This window comes from Pezoporus flaviventris, unplaced genomic scaffold, assembly GCF_033815535.1.
Source record: "Pezoporus flaviventris isolate CSIRO_AGI_PZ_B2104156 unplaced genomic scaffold, CSIRO_AGI_Pfla_v1 ptg000015l, whole genome shotgun sequence".
NCBI classification, from domain to species: Eukaryota; Metazoa; Chordata; class Aves; order Psittaciformes; family Psittacidae; genus Pezoporus; species Pezoporus flaviventris.
In genome coordinates, this window is record NW_026892563.1 from 12,831,455 (window position 1) to 12,850,431 (window position 18,977).

The 18,977-nt window shown below is 38.5% G+C and overlaps 1 protein-coding gene across 1 annotated transcript in view; it reads right to left on the minus strand.

Annotated features, from left to right (window-relative positions):
* Positions 1-894: 894 nt before the first annotated feature.
* Positions 895-18,977, minus strand: part of PDXK (pyridoxal kinase) — a 55,574-nt gene continuing 37,491 nt past the window's right edge. Inside the window, exons 3-11 of the mRNA XM_061453463.1 lie at positions 16,747-16,851; positions 13,656-13,739; positions 11,549-11,595; positions 10,060-10,145; positions 9,380-9,425; positions 6,387-6,498; positions 5,844-5,980; positions 5,361-5,427; positions 895-4,577 (exon numbers count right to left, since the gene is read on the minus strand). Of these exons, the coding sequence (XP_061309447.1) occupies positions 4,465-4,577; positions 5,361-5,427; positions 5,844-5,980; positions 6,387-6,498; positions 9,380-9,425; positions 10,060-10,145; positions 11,549-11,595; positions 13,656-13,739; positions 16,747-16,851 (797 nt within the window). The 3' untranslated portion in view covers positions 895-4,464. The remainder of the gene's footprint in view (positions 4,578-5,360; positions 5,428-5,843; positions 5,981-6,386; positions 6,499-9,379; positions 9,426-10,059; positions 10,146-11,548; positions 11,596-13,655; positions 13,740-16,746; positions 16,852-18,977) is intronic.

An 18,977-nucleotide genomic window follows, 5' to 3' on the forward strand; every position in this document is an offset into this window, starting at 1 on the left:
AATAAAATAAATCAATACAATCACCGTAACAGTCTATGGACAACAAATTAACACCATCCAATCAGAACACAGTTAAGATAATCAAAAAGGCAGTACGAGTAGCTGGAAACCTTGGTCCTCTGATTTTCCTGTATAACATATTGACTATAGATTTCTTCCATTTATGAGAAAAATCAGCAAAGAAAACGTTAACAATTTATACAGATTTCTTAAATATCTATATAGAGTGTGAACAGCACTGATTGTAGCACAATGTCTTTATGCACTTCTCCCAAAGAGGTATGTGGGAATTTTAAGCATGTAGAGACTAATACAGGCCCAGAATAGAGTAGATCTTTTGTAAACAACTTTTGGTCTCTCCTGCATGATGGCTCCACAAATGAATGCACTTGGGAATAATCAAAATGGCTGACCACATACACTGCAAAATTCATTCCAGAAAAAACAGATCCAACATAAATTACTTCCAGTGGGTGAAAGAATGGTGGGGAAGTCGACTGGACACAAACAAAAAGCATTCATCACTCCCATGCATACGTGTACGCATTAGAAGACTCTCTTGCTGCTAACTTCACACGTACGCATGGGAGTATGTGTGGCAGTGAAGTCAGCAGTCCCTAACTGGTGATGCTGGACTGGTGGGCTACAGACACCTTTCATGCTGTTAGGACGGTCACGGAAGATTATCCAGTAGTTATTGATTGTTAAGAGATGTTAAGCCTAATTCTTCACTGAAGACATAAACCCAACCTAATTTAGATCAGGTCAGTGAGAGTTTAAAACAGGTATCACATGAGCAAATCCCAGAGACTTAAGCAGAAGAAGCTAACAGCCCATTGCTACAGAATCCAGCTACTTCAAAATATGAATGCTTGCTAATTGAGTGCACTAGTATTTTATTTTTTTTCTTAATATGGATATGTCACAGTTTCTAGGGAAGGTGTGAATTACTGAACTGATTCATAGTGGGAAAAGACCACACCTGAAAGGTAGAAGCTGCTCCAACAAACATACAGATTTTTATGTCAAGATGACAGTTCATTATGGTTTACAGATAAAACATTATTTGCAAGGTAGCTTTAGGTTCTGTAAATCCCAAGCTTCTTTGTTTCAGAGAAAGCCAGCCCTTGCCTTTCTCTCACTTCCCTTGTGAAAGTCTACTTTTTTTTAGTGGTAAGAGAAATTGTGTTGTCTCACACTTACTAAATGGGCTTTCTGTAGCACATGCTCACAACAGGAAAGGTTTCTTTGACAGCGATTACTTATTGCTTCTTACAAAAAAAATTAAAAAGCCAGTTTTGAGCTTCTCTCTCCTGTTGATCCGCTGATGTGAAGAACTGGAAATCTACATTTTGCACTGCACTAGAGCAGGGATGGCCACCATATGACCCTCAATTTGTCCCCATGCAACTCCCAAGACGGACTGTGTTACGTGACTGGCAATGAAGTTATTTCAGGGAGTGCTGGGCATTTCACAGCTCTGGCTATAGGGAAACAGTACAGCAGGATCCACTTCCTGGGTCATACATTCCAGGCAGGTAAGGGTGTGAAGCATAACGCCACAAAGTCAACCATGATATGTACAGACAGGGAAGTTCAGTATATTGATCCCTTCTTCCCAAGAGTATGGTAGGGATTATATGCTTCCACATGAAATAAGTCTAATTTTAAAAGATAAATAAACTCACAGTTACGTTTGGAATATGGCGTGCAAGACTTCTTTAATCAATGCTATAGACAGTTAAAATCCTTTTGTGTTCAACTGCTGGAATGCATCACCAGCAACAATATTTAAGTACCTTTGCTGTATTCAACTATCAAAAAAGGCAACTGCATTCCTGGCACAACTGCCCAAGCAAAAAGCAGCATATCTAAAAAGGGGGCAAATTATTAATGCTGAGCTATCTCCTAGCATGTCTGGAAGTTCGTGTCTCAGGAAGAAATAAACTATTTGCATTAATTTAAAAATACAGCGCCGCAAAGAAAGGCAATTTGTTGTACTTCACAGAATCACAGAATGGTTGAGGCTGGAAGTGACCTCTGGAGATCATCTAGTCCAGTCCCACTGCACAAGCAAGGTCAAGTACAGCAGGTTGCTCTGGGACATGTTCAGTCAGGTTTTGAGTATTTCCAAGGGTGGAGACTCTACAAGCTCTCTGGGCAACCTGTGCCAGTGTTCTATCACAGTGATTTATATTTTTTTAATGTTTAAATGTAATTTCCTGTATTTCAATTTGTGCCCATTGCCTCTTACTCTTTTGCTGGGCACCAGCAAGAAGAGCCTGGTTCCTTCTTCTTCACCTCTTCCCATAAGATATTTATACATACTGTCAAGATAGTTTATGTCTTTTTCCATGCTGGCTACCAGCCATGAGCTCATAGAATCATAGTATCAACCAGGTTGGAAAAGACCTTTAAGATCATCCGGTCCAACCCTTACCCTAGCATCTCTATTACTGACTGATAATTTTAGCAACTGTTCACATCCCTGATATTATTATTGCTAGAAAGTTATTTTATGGCAGTGGTTACTAAAAACTGTGGCAGGAGAGTCACATTCTGTAGGCTGTTTCTGGTGGGGTTTCCACCCTCCTTAAAAGTCTCACAACATACGAATTTATTTTTTTTTTTAAATGTCAAATGCATGAGAGAAAAAAATTATTATTCATTGTTGTGACTGAAAGCCTAAAGTTTGCCTCTTACATTTACTGCAAAACGTGTTCATCTCTTAAATTTCATTTGCTTCATGAAATGAAAAATATGGGGGATTTCAAAATTATTATTAATTATGAAATCTTACTAGATAAAAAAGAATCTGTTCAGCCAAAAATTCACCTTAAGGATAAATTACTCTTCTACTAGGTGAAACCAATTAACTTTTTCAATGGCAGAAAATCCACAAAAATAGTTGGATAAATGAAGACTTCAGTGGCCAAAGCAATCTCCAAACCAGCTCTTCTGGGGACTCCCAAGCTATGCAGGTGACACTATCTGTTAGGCAGGTGTGATGAGGAAGATACAGGAAAAGTTATCTTGGAGATACCCAAGAGTGAGTTTCCTGAGCATACTCGAGTAATCAAGTTAAAATTAGTCCTTTCCACTAATACAAATTTGCTTCATGTCACTGGAAATAGAAATGCAATTTTAAGCTCCCTATACATCTTAAACAAATAAAGCTCATCAGCTGAATTTGGTTTTAACATCACACTAGACCTCATCTTGGGAAAAGCAAGAACCTCAGTTTCATTCAGAAATCATATAGAAGTACAAGTGGTCAGTACTGTCAGCGTATCTGCCCTACTTGTGTAGTACGTGCGTGTGATGTATAGGATGCTGAAATTATTAAAAATCCAATTTTGAAACCTTATGAAGGGAATTTTGAAATAAAGATGCATTAATAATAATGAATTTCTGTCATCTCTAATCAGTGTAGGCTACAGAGACATTATGAACAAATTAATGTTGTATGTTTTACTGCATCTGGTAAACATACATAGTTTAGTAAGGTTTAGTAAATCACAAATACTACTTTTACAACATTGCTTCATTGATAAGCCTGCCCATACTGCTCACTACTGTTAAATGTAAGTGCCCTGGGCAGTTTGTAAATGCATCTGTCCATGAAGAACAAACTAGGGAAGCCAGCTTTCAGGGCAAGAGCTGCTTTCTCTTTTGTCCTTACAGATTGTTTGTCCTTAGTTAAAAATAAACAAAGAATCAAACCTGGCCTCAGAGGCAGAACTACAAACTTCTAATCAGTGCTACTGAATTCATATTAATGAAGATGTTTCTGGAGCAGCTTTTGGAAGAAAATCATGTGGGTGCCCATAGACATCAGAAATAAGCAGCCAGTACCTGCAAAAACTGAAACTGTGCAGCTCTTCATAGACAAGAAACAGGAGCAGTTATCAGTAATGTGAATGACTCCTCAAGGTCACTTCAGAGAACTTAAATGCCAAACATCTTCAAAGTACTCCTACACACAATCAGAACTTTATGTGTAGTTTTAACCCTGCTTAGTTTCATAGCAGCTGAGATACTGAATACCAGAGTAGGTAACCAGATACCTCCAGGAAAAGCGAGCATGGAGCCAGCTCCATTGGCCCTGGATGCCATCTTGAAAAATATTTTCCAGTCAGTCAAGCATTCCATTAGCAAATTCACATCTAAAGTCTTTGGCAAGGCAGGAACATTGTGAACATTGTACTCTCTTGCCCTGGGTAATTACACAGACCACATGAATTTGACAGCCATTTTGATGCCCGCCAATATGCTTCAATGCACACCAACTTGTTTTTAAAACTGAGCAAGGCCAGCACATATGTTTGAGAGTGGATATCTGCCTATGCTGGGCACTATTTCATGAAAGTCAGATTTCTGTCACAGATCTAAGGCAAATATTACAATTTACAGGAAAGAAATGAGGACATCAATACATTGTGCGTTATTGGAGACATACAACCTTTATAACACTGTGGCTTTCACTATGATCTCTGGGTTTTCTATGTCTTTTTTGCTTTGGACCATTCTGAGTTCCAGCTGGGCTGAGTTTGGTTTGTTTCCTTCTCCAGCTTGTGCTAGAAAGAGTACATCAGAATGTCACTAAAGATAGCAGTATAAAAAGAGAACAAACTACATTGTTCTGTTACCCCCCCTCCCCAGTCTCTCTTACTACCCCTTAGTTTCTAAGGTGGAAGATCCAGGTAAGCACTGTGATTTCCTATCACCCCTGTTCTGTACCACTCTCCAGGAAAGAAACACAGCTCTGCCATTAATTAGAAAGTGACACAGCCATGCTCCAGGAACCAAGAGATCTGTACCTCTTTAGGAATTGAAAGGCATGAGAACTCCTAAGGGGAGAGAAGACAAGGAAAAAAAAAAAATCTAAAAAAAAAAAAATAAAAAAATCACTTCTTACATGGCCAACACAGCAAACAGACAGTTTATTATTAGATGATAATCCCTTCTCAATACTAAACACACGCACTCCAAGGGAAAGTAAGTGAGCTACACATGAAACAGAGAGCAAAACACTTAAAAAGAGAGCAAGAAGCTCTCTTGCACATCAAACTCAGCATTTCCTCAAGTTCTTCCACCACTGTTTTGCAAAGCAGTCAAGTGCAGTCAGTGTGACTGCAGTCCCACTACAAGCTGAACAGTGACATCTTCAGTCAGGTGTTGTCAAAAATCAAAAAACTTGGAGGACACAGTGAGGAACAAAGACTGTGAAGCTCTCATTCTGTAAATCCTCTGCTTTTACACTGAGAGCTACCTTTGGCCAGGAAACCCAGAAATCTCTTTAAATGTTTCTTCTGCTGTAAATCCGGATGGAACAAGGGAACGAGATAAGAATTAATTACCTTTTGCACTCTTAATGGTCCTTTGCAGAACATGCTGCATGGCTGACACAGTCTTTTCACATGCTACCTGCATTAACATAACATATTCAGGTTTTAGTAAAATTCCAGCTGCTTAGTTAATATTATTATTTCAAAACCACTGGTATTAAGAGGCAAACATGACTGAGCAGTCACAAACAGGATGACAACCATGTAATATAGAGTTTGGGGAAAAAAATTTAGACTCTTACTTCTTCCAAAACAGGTATTAGAAATCACACACCTGTAAGGACTTTATGTGCTTAAAGGGAAAGAAACAGAATAACATATCCAATGAATTGATTTCAGGGCTTATGATGAAGTGAGAGTAAAAAATGTAACTACATACATGCATGCAGTCTCTCTCTCTTGAGAAGAGCATCTTATTTGTCAAACAAAAATGCAGTAATAAAGGAAAAATAAACAGTCTAAGCTTGCAGAGACATAAATAACTTCTCTCACAACCTTCAAATTGTTTGGATGCTTATGTGTCCATGCCAAAAGCATAGCAGCGAACAAGTCTCCTGTTCCAACAAAGACAGCATCCACTTTAGGAGACTCCACTCGAATTCTTTGTGTCATCTTGGTACCATCTGCTTTAGCTAAAATAAAACAGACAGTTAAGTAACAGACCCAGCAATGAATACAATAGCAGTCACTATAATTTAAAAGTGGTTACTGGATTTGAATTCCTTTGTTGTCTGCAATATAAAGATGCTAAGGATTACTGTAAACTTTGTACCAGCTCTTCTAGAAGATGCTACCTTTCAAAACTTTGCCAAGTTGGGATAGCTTTTACAACTTATATACTGTAGTTATTTCACTTAAGAGGGAGCAGGTAGCTAGCACCTTTATTTTCATGTAGGATTGAGAGCCACCTATTTTCATTTAGACAGCAGCAGCAGCTTGCTCAGGAAACCACATATTTATGGAGAGGGCTGAAGGTAACTGAAAGCACAGAACAGGTTAAAAAAAAAACCCAGTTTAATGAAGGAGTTTGTGACTTACTTTTCCTGTGGCTTCCCAGAGCAATTAGGTAGTCGTTTCCTAGAGGTGCTTGTAGGTCTGAGCTTGTGATCACCACAGTCTCTGGTCCCATGGCATGGAGCATATCCATTACCTTTCCATGTGCAAAAAGGCAGAAATCAATTTTTAATCACCACTACAATGTGTGTTGATTAAACTTTGCATCATTCTTAGTACTAAGGATTTTTTAACAAGCACCTTATTTTGGCATCTTTTGTAAGGAGAAAAAAGAGTTTCTACTCAAAAGAATTCATTGAATTAGGAGAAATTATTTGAAGTAGTAGAATGAAAACATGCATTTAAATGAACACACCTGTTAAAATATACAAGCATCTCTATTATCTTTGGATGCTGCTCTGAAAAGAATACTCTGCTTCAGATGTGATCAGATTTTTTTTTGTCTGCATCACGTTTTCAGAACATATTATCAAAAGAATAAGAGAACAAATACACAGATACATGCTAGTTTTCAAGATGGCAGCTCAGGTGCTAGAAAAGTCACAACTCCAAGTCATGAAGTCTTATTTAGCTACTACTTCAAGAGTTAGCAAAAATGAAGAGTTAAAAAGCTAAATCAGAGGCACAAGTGTGTGTCTGTCACAATCTTTTCTCATTCTGTTACAAACGCCAAATTACACCTGTAAATTCTGTACCTTTGCAGGTGTATTTCCACTCTGTGTGTGCCTCACTTAAATTCATTAATACTCTACTTCTGACATCATGATCAATTGCCACAGAAATGATTTTGATTTCACAGAAGAATTACTTCAATAATGATTTTAGCATAAAACACAGATAAAATATTAATTCTCCCAGAAGAGTTTAACTAAAAATCCTTTCGGGCTAGCTATGACTCAGGAGGAGCTGAATGATAAGGATTTATTTCTGCTATTTTGTAATTCTCTATTGCTTGCTTTCTTGCCTAAGCCTCCAAGTTTCTTCAGCTGTCAGAGCTCTTTGCACAGACATCAGCTGGGTTTTAAAAGAAGTAGGAAATCCACCAGCATATGCCAACATAATCAACCTGTGTGCATGTGAGGTAACAATAAACTCTGTTGTATTTCTTAGTCACAATTCACCAAGAACCTAATCACCACTATTTCCAGCTGTAGGACTTAGTCACTTCTACATTAATAATTCATCATATTTAATGTTAGAAGACTATACTGTTGCCACTGTTTTGCTAAAGAAATGAATGAAGGTACGTCACCATGGAAATAGATGCAGAATTCCTATCACCTCCACAGGGGATAAATTCCAGCATGGGTTATTACGATCTATTTATAACATGCAGCTGGGGAGACATTAGAATATAATATCCTGAAAGCAACTATTTTAAAAATGCTTCCATTCCTAAGTATAATTCTATCTCTTTAGAAGAGATTTTTTTAGACTTGTTATAAGTGCGAGATATCACATGAATCAGTCAGAAAATGAACTTGTAAAATTATTTAGCACACGCAACTTGTGTTTACAGCTGAAATATGCAAACTTATAACTAATGGCTGTACAGCTAATAGCATTGGTCTTCAGACTGTGGTTCCGCTGGTGAGGGCCAGAATCAAAAAACTAGGTTTCAGTTAGCAGCTAGTGGCATGAAGCACAGATTAATCAGCCTCGCCCAGCACAGTGTTGTAGTCTAAAACTGCAGGGGAGCGAGGGTGGATGGACAGTTAAAAGAGCTGGAGCTGCTTCTGTCCTGAGATGGTAATCAACCCGTGTTGCATGATGCTGCTGAAGGAAAAAAAACAACAAACATTTGGGCCCAGAGACCCCAGCTACTCTCTAGGGTGCCACTGCAGCTGCCTTTTGTTTAAAGATTTTGTGTCCCTTTGAAGTTCAAAACCAAAATGGAAAAAATAACATCAACCCATTATGAAAGCACTTGATCAGTCAACAAAACAAAGAGTTCAGCCCTTCCCAAGACATCAGTAAAACCATATTCCTATTTTGTCCTCCACCAAGCCATGCAGTTTTTTATTTTCCTCAGTTTGCTTCAGAGGGTAAATCTTTACACCTCAATGCAATCTGTTTGCAGGCAATCTATCATCTCTGTATGGTGATGACAGCGGCTGTCAATGCTGTGGATTTGTCTGTCTTTCACCAGGTAGCACCTGAAGGCCAACATTCCCAATCTAGTTTCTCATGTATGCACCCTATTCCTTTGCAACCCAGGTCTCACCCCCTTTTGAGTCAATTTAAGGAAGAGAAACAGCACCAACAAGCACTGTCAGGAAAAGATTCAGAGTGTATTGAACAATCCTTGTAAGAGCTTGCTGGTAAGCTCTCTTCTTGCAAACTGGCAGAACGAGAAACGTCCGTCTTAACACTCAGCATTGCTGTTGCACGACTCGCTTGTGGACAGCAGAGGGAGTGATTCATGCAGGTTTCTAGCGCTCAGCGTCACGCCGGGTTTTCACCCCTACCACTGCATTTCCACAGCGTGTTCTTCTGCTACCCTTCCTATACTGCAGGAAAACAAACTCACAGAGATCTACCCATTACCATTGCAATGCCTTTATTTGTGGTTCTTGCGGGAAGTTTCTCCAGGAGCCTGACACCAGAACTTAAAGCGGTTTGTGCCTGGAGTGCACGAGCTTTAATGATAAATGGAGAGAAATTAGATTGGAAATTAGAAATTAGATTGGATATAAGGAGGAAATTCTTTCCTGTTAGGGTGGTGAGGCACTGGAATAGGTTGCCCAGGGAGGTTGTGAATGCTCCATCCCTGGCAGTGTTCAAGACCAGGTTGGACAAGGACTTGGGTGATATGATTTAGTGTGAGGTGTCCCTGCCCATGGCAGGGGGGTTAGAAGTGGATGATCTTAACGTCCTTTCCAACCCTAACTATTCTATGATTCTATGAAAGGACAGAGGCCAAAGTGACTTCAAGGTTGAAGACAAATAGCAAACTACAGCATTGCAGGCAGGAATTCCAAAAGAGATTATACACATCCTACCCCTTGCCTACTTACCTCTAAAGCTTCCTTTTCTGTGTGAATCTTCCTGCCCGTGAGTAACCTGAGAATGAAACACAAATCTTAAAAGAGCACAAGCTCTCCAGGCAATGACTGCTTTGTTTACTCTGAAAGGAGGAAAGCTTGGGCTGCACCATACAGGCCTAACAGGTTTGTAGCTACAAGATCTGCTGTACCAGACCATTGTCTTTAAAAGAAACATGCAGAGACACACAGCACTTCTGAAGCCACCCTAACTCACACCAGTCCTAACCTGCTTCCTGTATTGATCCCTGGACCATAGAATTCCATCACAAGTGTCTTCTTTTCATCTCCCATGCAGCTGCTTCCTCCCCTTAGGGGGGACAGCCTGTTATGTATCACAACAGATTATCCCCTGACCAAAGAGTCACAGCTATGTAGACAGTACAGGCAAGACATTTAAATTCGTAACTCCTACGACAGGTTCCCATAGTGCTAATTCTGAATCTCATTTTAGGGGGTTGAGCCAAACAGTTTTGATATTCTGACATATAATAAAGTGTTTCTTTGAACAGCTAAAAAACCAAAACCCAATACATACATACATATGGCAATATATCGAGACAAACTATACTGAGACAAAATAAAAGAATAAGATCAGTCTCCCCTGCTTTTACTCCAAGTTTGTTTGTCAGTGAAAGGAAATAAGTACTTACTCTGCTTCAAACTGGTTAGGAGTAATTATATCAGCAACAGGTACAACTTTGTCCCTGTAGACTGGGAGAAGATCCTTGGGCACATACTAGGGGAGAAGGAACATTATCAAATGTTGTCAGCAGCATCTGAGATACTGGACTGCAACTCTCCTTTCCTCAGCTACCATTCATGCTGTCATACAGCCCATCAGCAAAGGGAGATTGGTTGTCTAAGCAGGTGACAAACTAAGATGTAACAGGAGTCCACAAAACCTGTTTGTTCTTGAGACTCAAAGCTGAAAAGCATCGGCTGCTTTGGTATGCACTGGAGCTCAGCTAGGAAGGAGTTCAGGTTAGATTGCATACAGGGGACACCTCACCATCCTGAGTCCTGCTGTAACTCAGTTTAACAAAACCTTTAATGGAAGTTCATTGTTCTAGTAGCTGATATTCTCTGGCAGAACCCCCTTTTGTCCCTGTTTTTTCTCTGTTAGTCTCAGGAAATCCAGAGAGGGACTTTTTACAAGGACATGTAATGAATGGACAAGGGGTAATGGCATTAAACTGGAAGAGGAGGCATTTAAATTAGACATTAGGAAGAAATTCTTCACTGTGAGGGTAGTGAGGCACTGGCAGAGGCTGCCCAGAGAAGCTGTGGCTGCTCCAACCCTGGAAGTGTTGAAGGCCAGGTTGGATGGGGCTTTGAGCAACCTCGTCTAGTGGAAGATTTTCCTGTCCATGGCAGGGGGTTTGGAACTGGATGATCTTTAAGGTTCCTTCCAACCCAAACCATTCTATGATTCTATGGGTCCCTGTGTTACTGTCTCCCATTCCAATTGTATAAGTAACAGATACAATCCCACCGCAGTGTTGACCACTACGTAATGGTTTATGAGCAGGTAAACTGTAGAAAGGTACAGGAACAAAGAGAAATTCATAGTGCATGACTAGCTAAGGCAGAAGAAATTACTATTGCTGATCTCTTCCCACACTGCATTTTTACTAAAACTATTCGCTAGTTTTAATCAAAAAGGAATACTTCTTTGTCAGTATGCTGCCTGCTATTGTCACACAGAAACCTTCTGTCACTGATCGCAGCTCCGCGCCTTAGAGTTGTTGGATCTCACACGAAATAAGTCATCTTCACTTAAGTGGTATGTCAATTCACATGATCATTGATAATGCCAGCCGGGCTATCAGCCAAAACAGATCTCCTGACAGATGAGGGAACTCCAATGAGACAAAGATGGGGAGCAGAGGGGTATGTTCCTGGTGACATGGTCTGTATTCCACCTTGTTGCTCAACAGTTAGAAATAATCCCATGGCTATGCAGCCATCATTCTAATACTAAACTCATTCAAATACAGGAAATCAAAGAACAAACTTTCTTGATGCTGGAATCCAAATCCACAGTTAGGTAAAGTAGCTTAGGTTTGATGTTTAAAATTAGTAAATCTTTATACATCTATATACTCATTATACAGAGAATCCAAACAGGTAAGTACTCACCATAGAGCCTTCTCCATTCCATTTGTCACCCATCACTGGATCGCATACTGTAACAGAATAAATGTGGCTTTAGAAATGGGGTACAATTATAGAGACCTCGTGGGAGGGAAAAGTTCTAGGTAACAGTAGTAGCTATGTAACAGAACTGAGCACCTTACAACTTACATACTCTCACAGCTCTTGCAGCACACTCAATCTGAAACTTGTAACTGGTGACTGCCAATTCTGAAAGAGCAGGCCAAGCATCTTAAACAACTGTCAGAGGGTTATAGGCACCCTCTCCTTACACGTTTCCATGTTGTTGTATCTGAAAGTGATGAGTATGAGAAGGTCTGACTGATGGGAGTAAAGGGGCTTTTGATATGCAATATGCAGAAAGCCCTCCCCCTTCACTCCCCAAACCAAAACTCTGGAATAGTAATATGGTGGGGAAGAATAGTAATATGGGAGGAGCTGATAGCTGTGAAGAGAGTCCTATTTTTAATTTAGCATAAAAAGATACATGCCAAACTTACACACCAAAATGCTGTGTGTACACATAAAATAAATATGTGTATTACAATGAAACAAGAAGAAAAATCCATGCCAAAGTAGGTAAACTCCTATCAACACACATTTGGCACAGGTTATGAATTATAAGTAGTATTAACAACATACTCTGAATGCCCTCAGTTTCAAAGTGGAGATGGAAACAGCCTAGCTTTGTATGTTAAAAAGGAACATTGTTCATTATAATAAAAGTTAAAAAAAGCTTTTAGCAAGATAAAAAAGAAATACAAATGGGAAAGTATCAAATCAAGGTTCGATCAGTATTTAATGAAGTTTCTATGGGTAAAAAGAGGGTAATTTACTTTACGTTTTAAAAGTATTTTCATATAATCATAGAATAGTTATGGTTGGAAAGGACTTTAAGATCATCTAGTTCCAACCCCCCTGCCATAGGCAGGGTCACCTCACACTAAACCAAGTCACCCAAGGCTCTGTCCAACCTGGCCTTGAATTACATTTCCTTACATTATAATCTATTTCTTAAATATAAAGGATCTTAGAAGCCTGGCTGTGTTCCCATCCTCTGACCACTTCCTTCCTGTTCTACAGAGCTAAACGTTTCTTTCTGCTCATACTCCCAACAGTTTTTAGCTTTCACTTACTAGTACAAGGCTCCGGAAAAGCTGGCAATACAACAGTGTTAATAAGGGCTAAAAAGCAGCAAACCCTGAATTCATGAAGATCTCTCTGCTACATTTTTCTAAATGAGAACTCTGCTTTGTTAAGTCAGATATCACACTGTGCAGTATGACACCTTGCAAATCCTGCAAACCATTCTAGATATTTCCTGACCGCAGTTTACAGAACCTGAAGGTGACAGGCTCAAACCTTCATTCACAGCTTCATATCCCACTAAATTCTCACTGACTTTGCCCTGTCACTCTAAACGTTTTGCTCAATTCAAGCCTACGCTGGGTATGTTCAAAAGTCCTGAAACACTCAAAGATTCAGGAAAGAAAGAGGAAAATCTTTTATCACAGGTTTAAGTTTGCTTTGACACGTCAACAACAGTTGCTAGAGTCTGTTGCTCTTTGAGTGCTCCTAGGCAATCTTAGCAGAGGGCTCCAGAGTTGAGTTAAATAAACCTCAGAGTTTAAGCTAAATTATGAAGCTTATAAGGCATAGTAAGACACTTACGGGATGCAACATGAAACCATAGCAGGATAACATGAGAGAGCCTATCCTGCTGTTGACTGACTTGGGAAACAAGGAGAGGCTTGATCTATCAGCAGTTACAGGCTATGCCTCTGAACTACAAACAGCAGCAACTGGCTGGGATTTTACAAGTCTTTCTTTGATAACAGCCAATCAGTCCTCAAGGTGCATTCTCCTTTGGACAGCACAACGCAAGAAAATTTCTGAAAGGCATAAAACCATAAAGATAAAAACCTGACTCCCTCAACACTTAAGCAATGCTGAAACGCATCTTCAGCCAGACCAGAGTACAAGATGGTTGTGAAATGCTTGGTAATGTCAGACCAGGGTTTTCATCCTAAAACATTAAAATGATGGGCATGTACACTGATGAAGCAGAAAGGATTATAATATACATCCTTACCATATACTAGGTTAGAATTCTGTTGCTTCAACTCCTGGACAATGTCCACCACCATTGCAAGAAACGATGTGTCTCTTGTATACCCTTTGGGGAAAAAAAGACACTTCTGAAGTTACGTTTTCACAAACACTTTTTTTCTTTTCTCTGGATGGGAATGTTGCATACTTCCCATTCTTGAATGATGCATTTTTAGAACAAAGAAATTTTAGTATTTCATTCAGGAATAATAAGTAGAAGACAAATTGAGACAGTGTTTGCACAACTACAAATATAACCTTAAAAATCCATTTACCAAGTATGTTATATAAGAAGGGCTCATACAACTTCAAAATGCTTGACTATATACACAAACAGGTCAGACTTGAAGGAAAAAACATGCCTTTTCTTCAAAACAGCAGTCTGAATCAGTGCTGTTTATCATCTAGTAAATAAGAAATATTCTTAATTCCATATACTTTTCACGTACTGTAGTTTGAAACAGGTTTTTTTGATTATTAATGTTGGTCCAACACATTAATGCCATGGAGAATTAATCTTTAATATTTTAGAGCAATGGCTGATATCTCAATAAAATTCCTATTTTTAAGCTTAGCAATGAAATAAGCTGGAAATAAGTTTTCTTGTATCTCAAGGCCCTAATCACAATGCTAGGACCGCAATACTCTTATTTCATCATTAGTTTCTTTATTTTATAGATGCTTCTTTTTATATTTTATGCATTAGTTTTATTTACAACATCTATTAAATAATAATTTGATTTTCATTGATTTTAGTTCATTTAATAGTAGTAATTTTAGCAAGGTAGTTTCTTCAAATGTTCAGCTTGGAAATGTCGACTCCACTAACATTTTTAAATACATTTTGGAGATGTTTTTTTTTAACTCACAAATTTGATCAATTCTTAGATATTGCAGAGAAATGCAAAAAGTTTTTGACAAAATGCTTTGTCTAATGTCTATGAAATACTGTTAATCAGTCAAAACAGCCAAGCAGAGATTTTTCTTTACAATAACCTGTGATGGTAGACTGGCTGAAAAAAAAACAAACCAGATTATGTTTATTAATGATTAATGTTATTGACAGAGGTGTTTGAAAAAAATTACACTGATTTGGAGTTTCTCACCTTGCGTATTTTACTCTAAGTGAAACAAATACATGGAGATCTACAACTAATTAACAGCTACAGAAGTTAACAAAGTGTTATTTTGTATAATCAGCCTAAAAATAATAATTTCAATTTCAGCCAAGATATTGACAGCCATCAGACATACAATTACAGTCAAATCCCACCTGCTGACAATATTTTTTCCATGTTTGAACAATCAAATCCAGGCTGTTAGAAGTACAAAGTGCAGTTGTGCACTATAGTGATAGAAAAAAAAAATAAAAAATCTGTCTTTTGGCTGAATGAAAAAAAAATCTGAATTATAAGTCTGACCACAGCACAAATGAACACTAAACCACTGACTTTCATTAGATCTTAAGAAACTAGTGCCATTTCTACCCATGCCTTCTTTTTTTCCATACTGAAAATGGCTATTTTTTTAAATGAGATATTTTTAAATGAGCATGAACACACTGACCCATCTACCCACAAATCCTATTTGAAAAGGCACATTAATAAATATTTCTTTTATTTTTCTCCAAACTTTTTCTGCTGAAGATTACTGGGTTTCCTTCTACCATTTTTAATTTCTTACCTCTGTTTTGCCAGTGTAAGACTGTGACAGCAAAGTGTAAGACTGTGACAGCAAAGGAGTTGTGAGTCTCTTCAAAGAGTTCAAAGTAAAATAAAAAAAGACTATATCAACTTAAAAGTTTACAAATTTTACACACTAACATCTCCTGAAACTCCTACAATACAAAAGCGTGCTTTTCCGGAATATGCCCTCTGAGTTGCTGTGAGGAAAGAAAGGGTGTGCATCTATTTTTCAATCACAAAGAATGTATTTATGCTGAAATTGATTTCTTAACCTTAATCCAGGCTGTTTTCTGTTTAGTTTCCTTTACTTTGGAGCTATTTCCTGAAGAACTGATAATAACTCTTCAGATATGCCACAACCTTCAAGACAGAATGACTGCTTTATTAGGGTTATGACCCAGACACTTAAAAGTTTTCCCTGTGAATGAAGCACTTTCCTGTATGTGTAGAGATGAAATTAAATCAATAAATCAATAAAGTCTGGCAATATATTTCTGTTTACCTTTAAAAAGTGCCTGTTCACAGCTATAAAATATTGACACTGTAATCTAAACTAGGTGCCAGCACTTACTGAGGTGAAACCCAATCAGTAATCTACATTTGAGAAACAGGTATTAGATGAGAAGTAATTTTTTATAAAAACTGCACATAGGATTTCTCCTTTCTATAAAACATTCTACAAGAAATTTTCTTTGTCTATATTTATAAGTATTTTTGTCTGAATTTATAAGCAAATACAGAAATACTTCTACATTTGTTTGCCTAATGGCGAGCAAATGAAAAACGCTGCATGGTCATTATGTCCTTCAGAACTGTATCCATTCAAAGGGCCTACACAGTAACAAAAGGAAAAAAAAAAGAAAAAGAAGTACATCAAGAGATATGACAAAAGTCAAAACCAAAATCCAACCGTGCTTACAGTTTAGTCTGTATCCAAGGCACTGCCCTAGAATGATCAAGTACAAAAAAGGAAGACAGACAACTTGTGTATAAAATCATGCTATAGCACTAGAGAGTGCCAGTCCTGCACATTTAGGAGAAATGGTTAAACTCATGTCTTCATAATAAAAGTTTTAAAATAATACTCTGACATTCCTCACCCTTTTTTTCAGTAGACACTCCCAAAACATTAATTAAGTCTGTACATGACTGGCCTGTACAAGTCTGTGAACTATACAAGGCTATCAATTTACCTAAAACGCTGGAAAACACTGGCTGTTTCCAGCTAAACAGCATGAGCAGTTGAGACTCATACACAGACAAAACTGCAGGAGGAATCAAAGGAGGGAAAAATGCAATTGCTTGGTTTCGAATAAGGAGCGATGTGATTCATATTCTTTTACTTTTATTCACATACCATAGGAACTCCAAGGAACAAGCTCTTCTTACCTGTGAGTACATAATCGTACCGGTTGACCTTGTTCAGCTTAAGTCCTTCATACAGTTCATGAAGCTCTTCTGAATTTAACACCTGACCCTTCCAGTGGGCATAACCTGCAAAGTAAATGCCAGATAATTTTTCAAGAGCTAGATTTTCTATTTAGGATCACAGATATTAGCACTAAAAAGCATTTCCACCTCTTCTCCCATAAAACAGTGTTGCCAAATGAAAGCTGCTGTCAGCAGAACAGTTAATGATGTGCTCAACTGCTTCTTAGCGTCTCTGTTTCCCAAAGGAACTACAGTGACTACACTGGAGTCCGAGATTGTCCATTTAGCAGCAAATCGAGCAGAGTACACGAAAGCTCCTGCAAGTTTTCTCATGGAGCCTATAAAATCATCCCTTTCCTGTGTGGAGGCAGACAAACGTATGGTTTAGATTTCACTGGAGGAGGGTGTCAGTATAATCTATTTTTGTTATTTTATACTATAAAATAAAAACAAGCTTAACAGCTAGATGACAAGCTTAAATGGGCTTGTGGATCTGTCTGGACACAGGCATGCAGCACTGCTGCACCCATCAGATACGGCATTTGCTGAGAGCTCCATATAGGAAATAAGAGCGACCAGAGAACATTGCCATGGATGCTCTTTAAACATAATATGGCATCTGACAGATTTTCTTCCTAAAATAGCACTGTTTTAATGCTAAGGATCCTAGAGGAGGCAAATGAGTATCAAAAAGACACCATAAACAGAGAGATAACATCCATACACTCTTATCCTTGAATGATCTTTATGAACTACAAGCCAATTATTCCTGGCTGAGAAGCAGATGAAGTTACGTGGGAGAAACTGAACTGATTTTAGCAAATAATAGACAAAGCTCCATGGCAGCCAATTTCAAAGAAAAAAACAAAAACAACAACAACAACAACCAAAGACAAATCTTCCTTGACAGACGTTAAATATTTGTTGAAAAATGTAAATGCATCTTGTACCTTATCATCAAAGACCACCCATCCAGATGGCAGCCACCAATCTCTCTATATAAGAATGATGCTTCCTCCAGGATATTAAATGAAGCATCCGAAATTTAATTCTTCCAACCTTCATGAATCCAGAGTTTGTTAAAAAGCTTATCTTTTTATTAACTGGAATTTGGAAACGTAAAATGTTAAATGAGGTATCTTCTTCCAGACCACTACCCTGTGAAGACAGTGGTATTTTGTTTAACTTCTGCTCTTCGTGTTAGAAAATTCTGTGATAAAAACTGTTGGCTTTGATGATCACTCTAAACTGTGTTATTAGAATAACTGCCAAAAGGTGCCTAGAGCCTAGGATAAGCACATTTTTTGGTTTTCTTTCTTATGAATGCAAATACACCCACAGCAGGGTGAGCAGATGGATCATTTTGTTCTTCTCAGCTCATAAGGGCCTAGCCTCTAAAACACAACTCGCTGCCAGCTGGCTGTGAGACTGAATCACATCAGCCACTACAATTCCTTCCCTAGCAAATGTTTTTTCAAAAGCCTCTATGAAGAAACGAAGTGCGGGATTCCTGTATGTTAGGAATGTAGTTCCATTGCAGAACACAGTGATACTCAGAATGGCAATGCCCAACACCTAGGCATATATCTAGCCACAAGTATATGAGGAACCCTCGACTACAAACTCAGTTATTCAGCTTATTTAACACACATGCAGATGTTTGTTCTGTCACATCTGCAGCTTCAGACAGAAATAATCTGCCTTCTCCTCTTCTCCAAATCTCTACTTCTATTAGCACTGCAAAGCCATCCACACAAGGACACAACAGAATATTTTCACAGCATCACAGAATGGTTTGGGTTGGAAGGGACCTTAAAGATCATAATAGTTCCAACCCCCCCCTGCCATGGACAGGGACATCTTCCACTAGACCAGGTTGCTCAAAGTCCTGTCCAACCTGGCGTTGAACACTACCCTCATATTGAAGAACTTACTCCTAATATCTAATCTAAATCTGTCCCCTTTTGGTTTTTATTCCCTTGTGCCTATCAATAAAACCAAGTACAGTTATCACCCAGAATCAATGTCAGCTGGCAGAAGAGCAGTCGTTCATTTTACACATGGCCATAAAAATAACTGTGATAGACTGTCAAGACAATCTGTTCTCAGGAGCCATTCCTACAGAGAGACTCTGTACATTCAATATTTAACTAAGTTAATCTCCCTATGTCAAGCTGTCTTAAACAGCG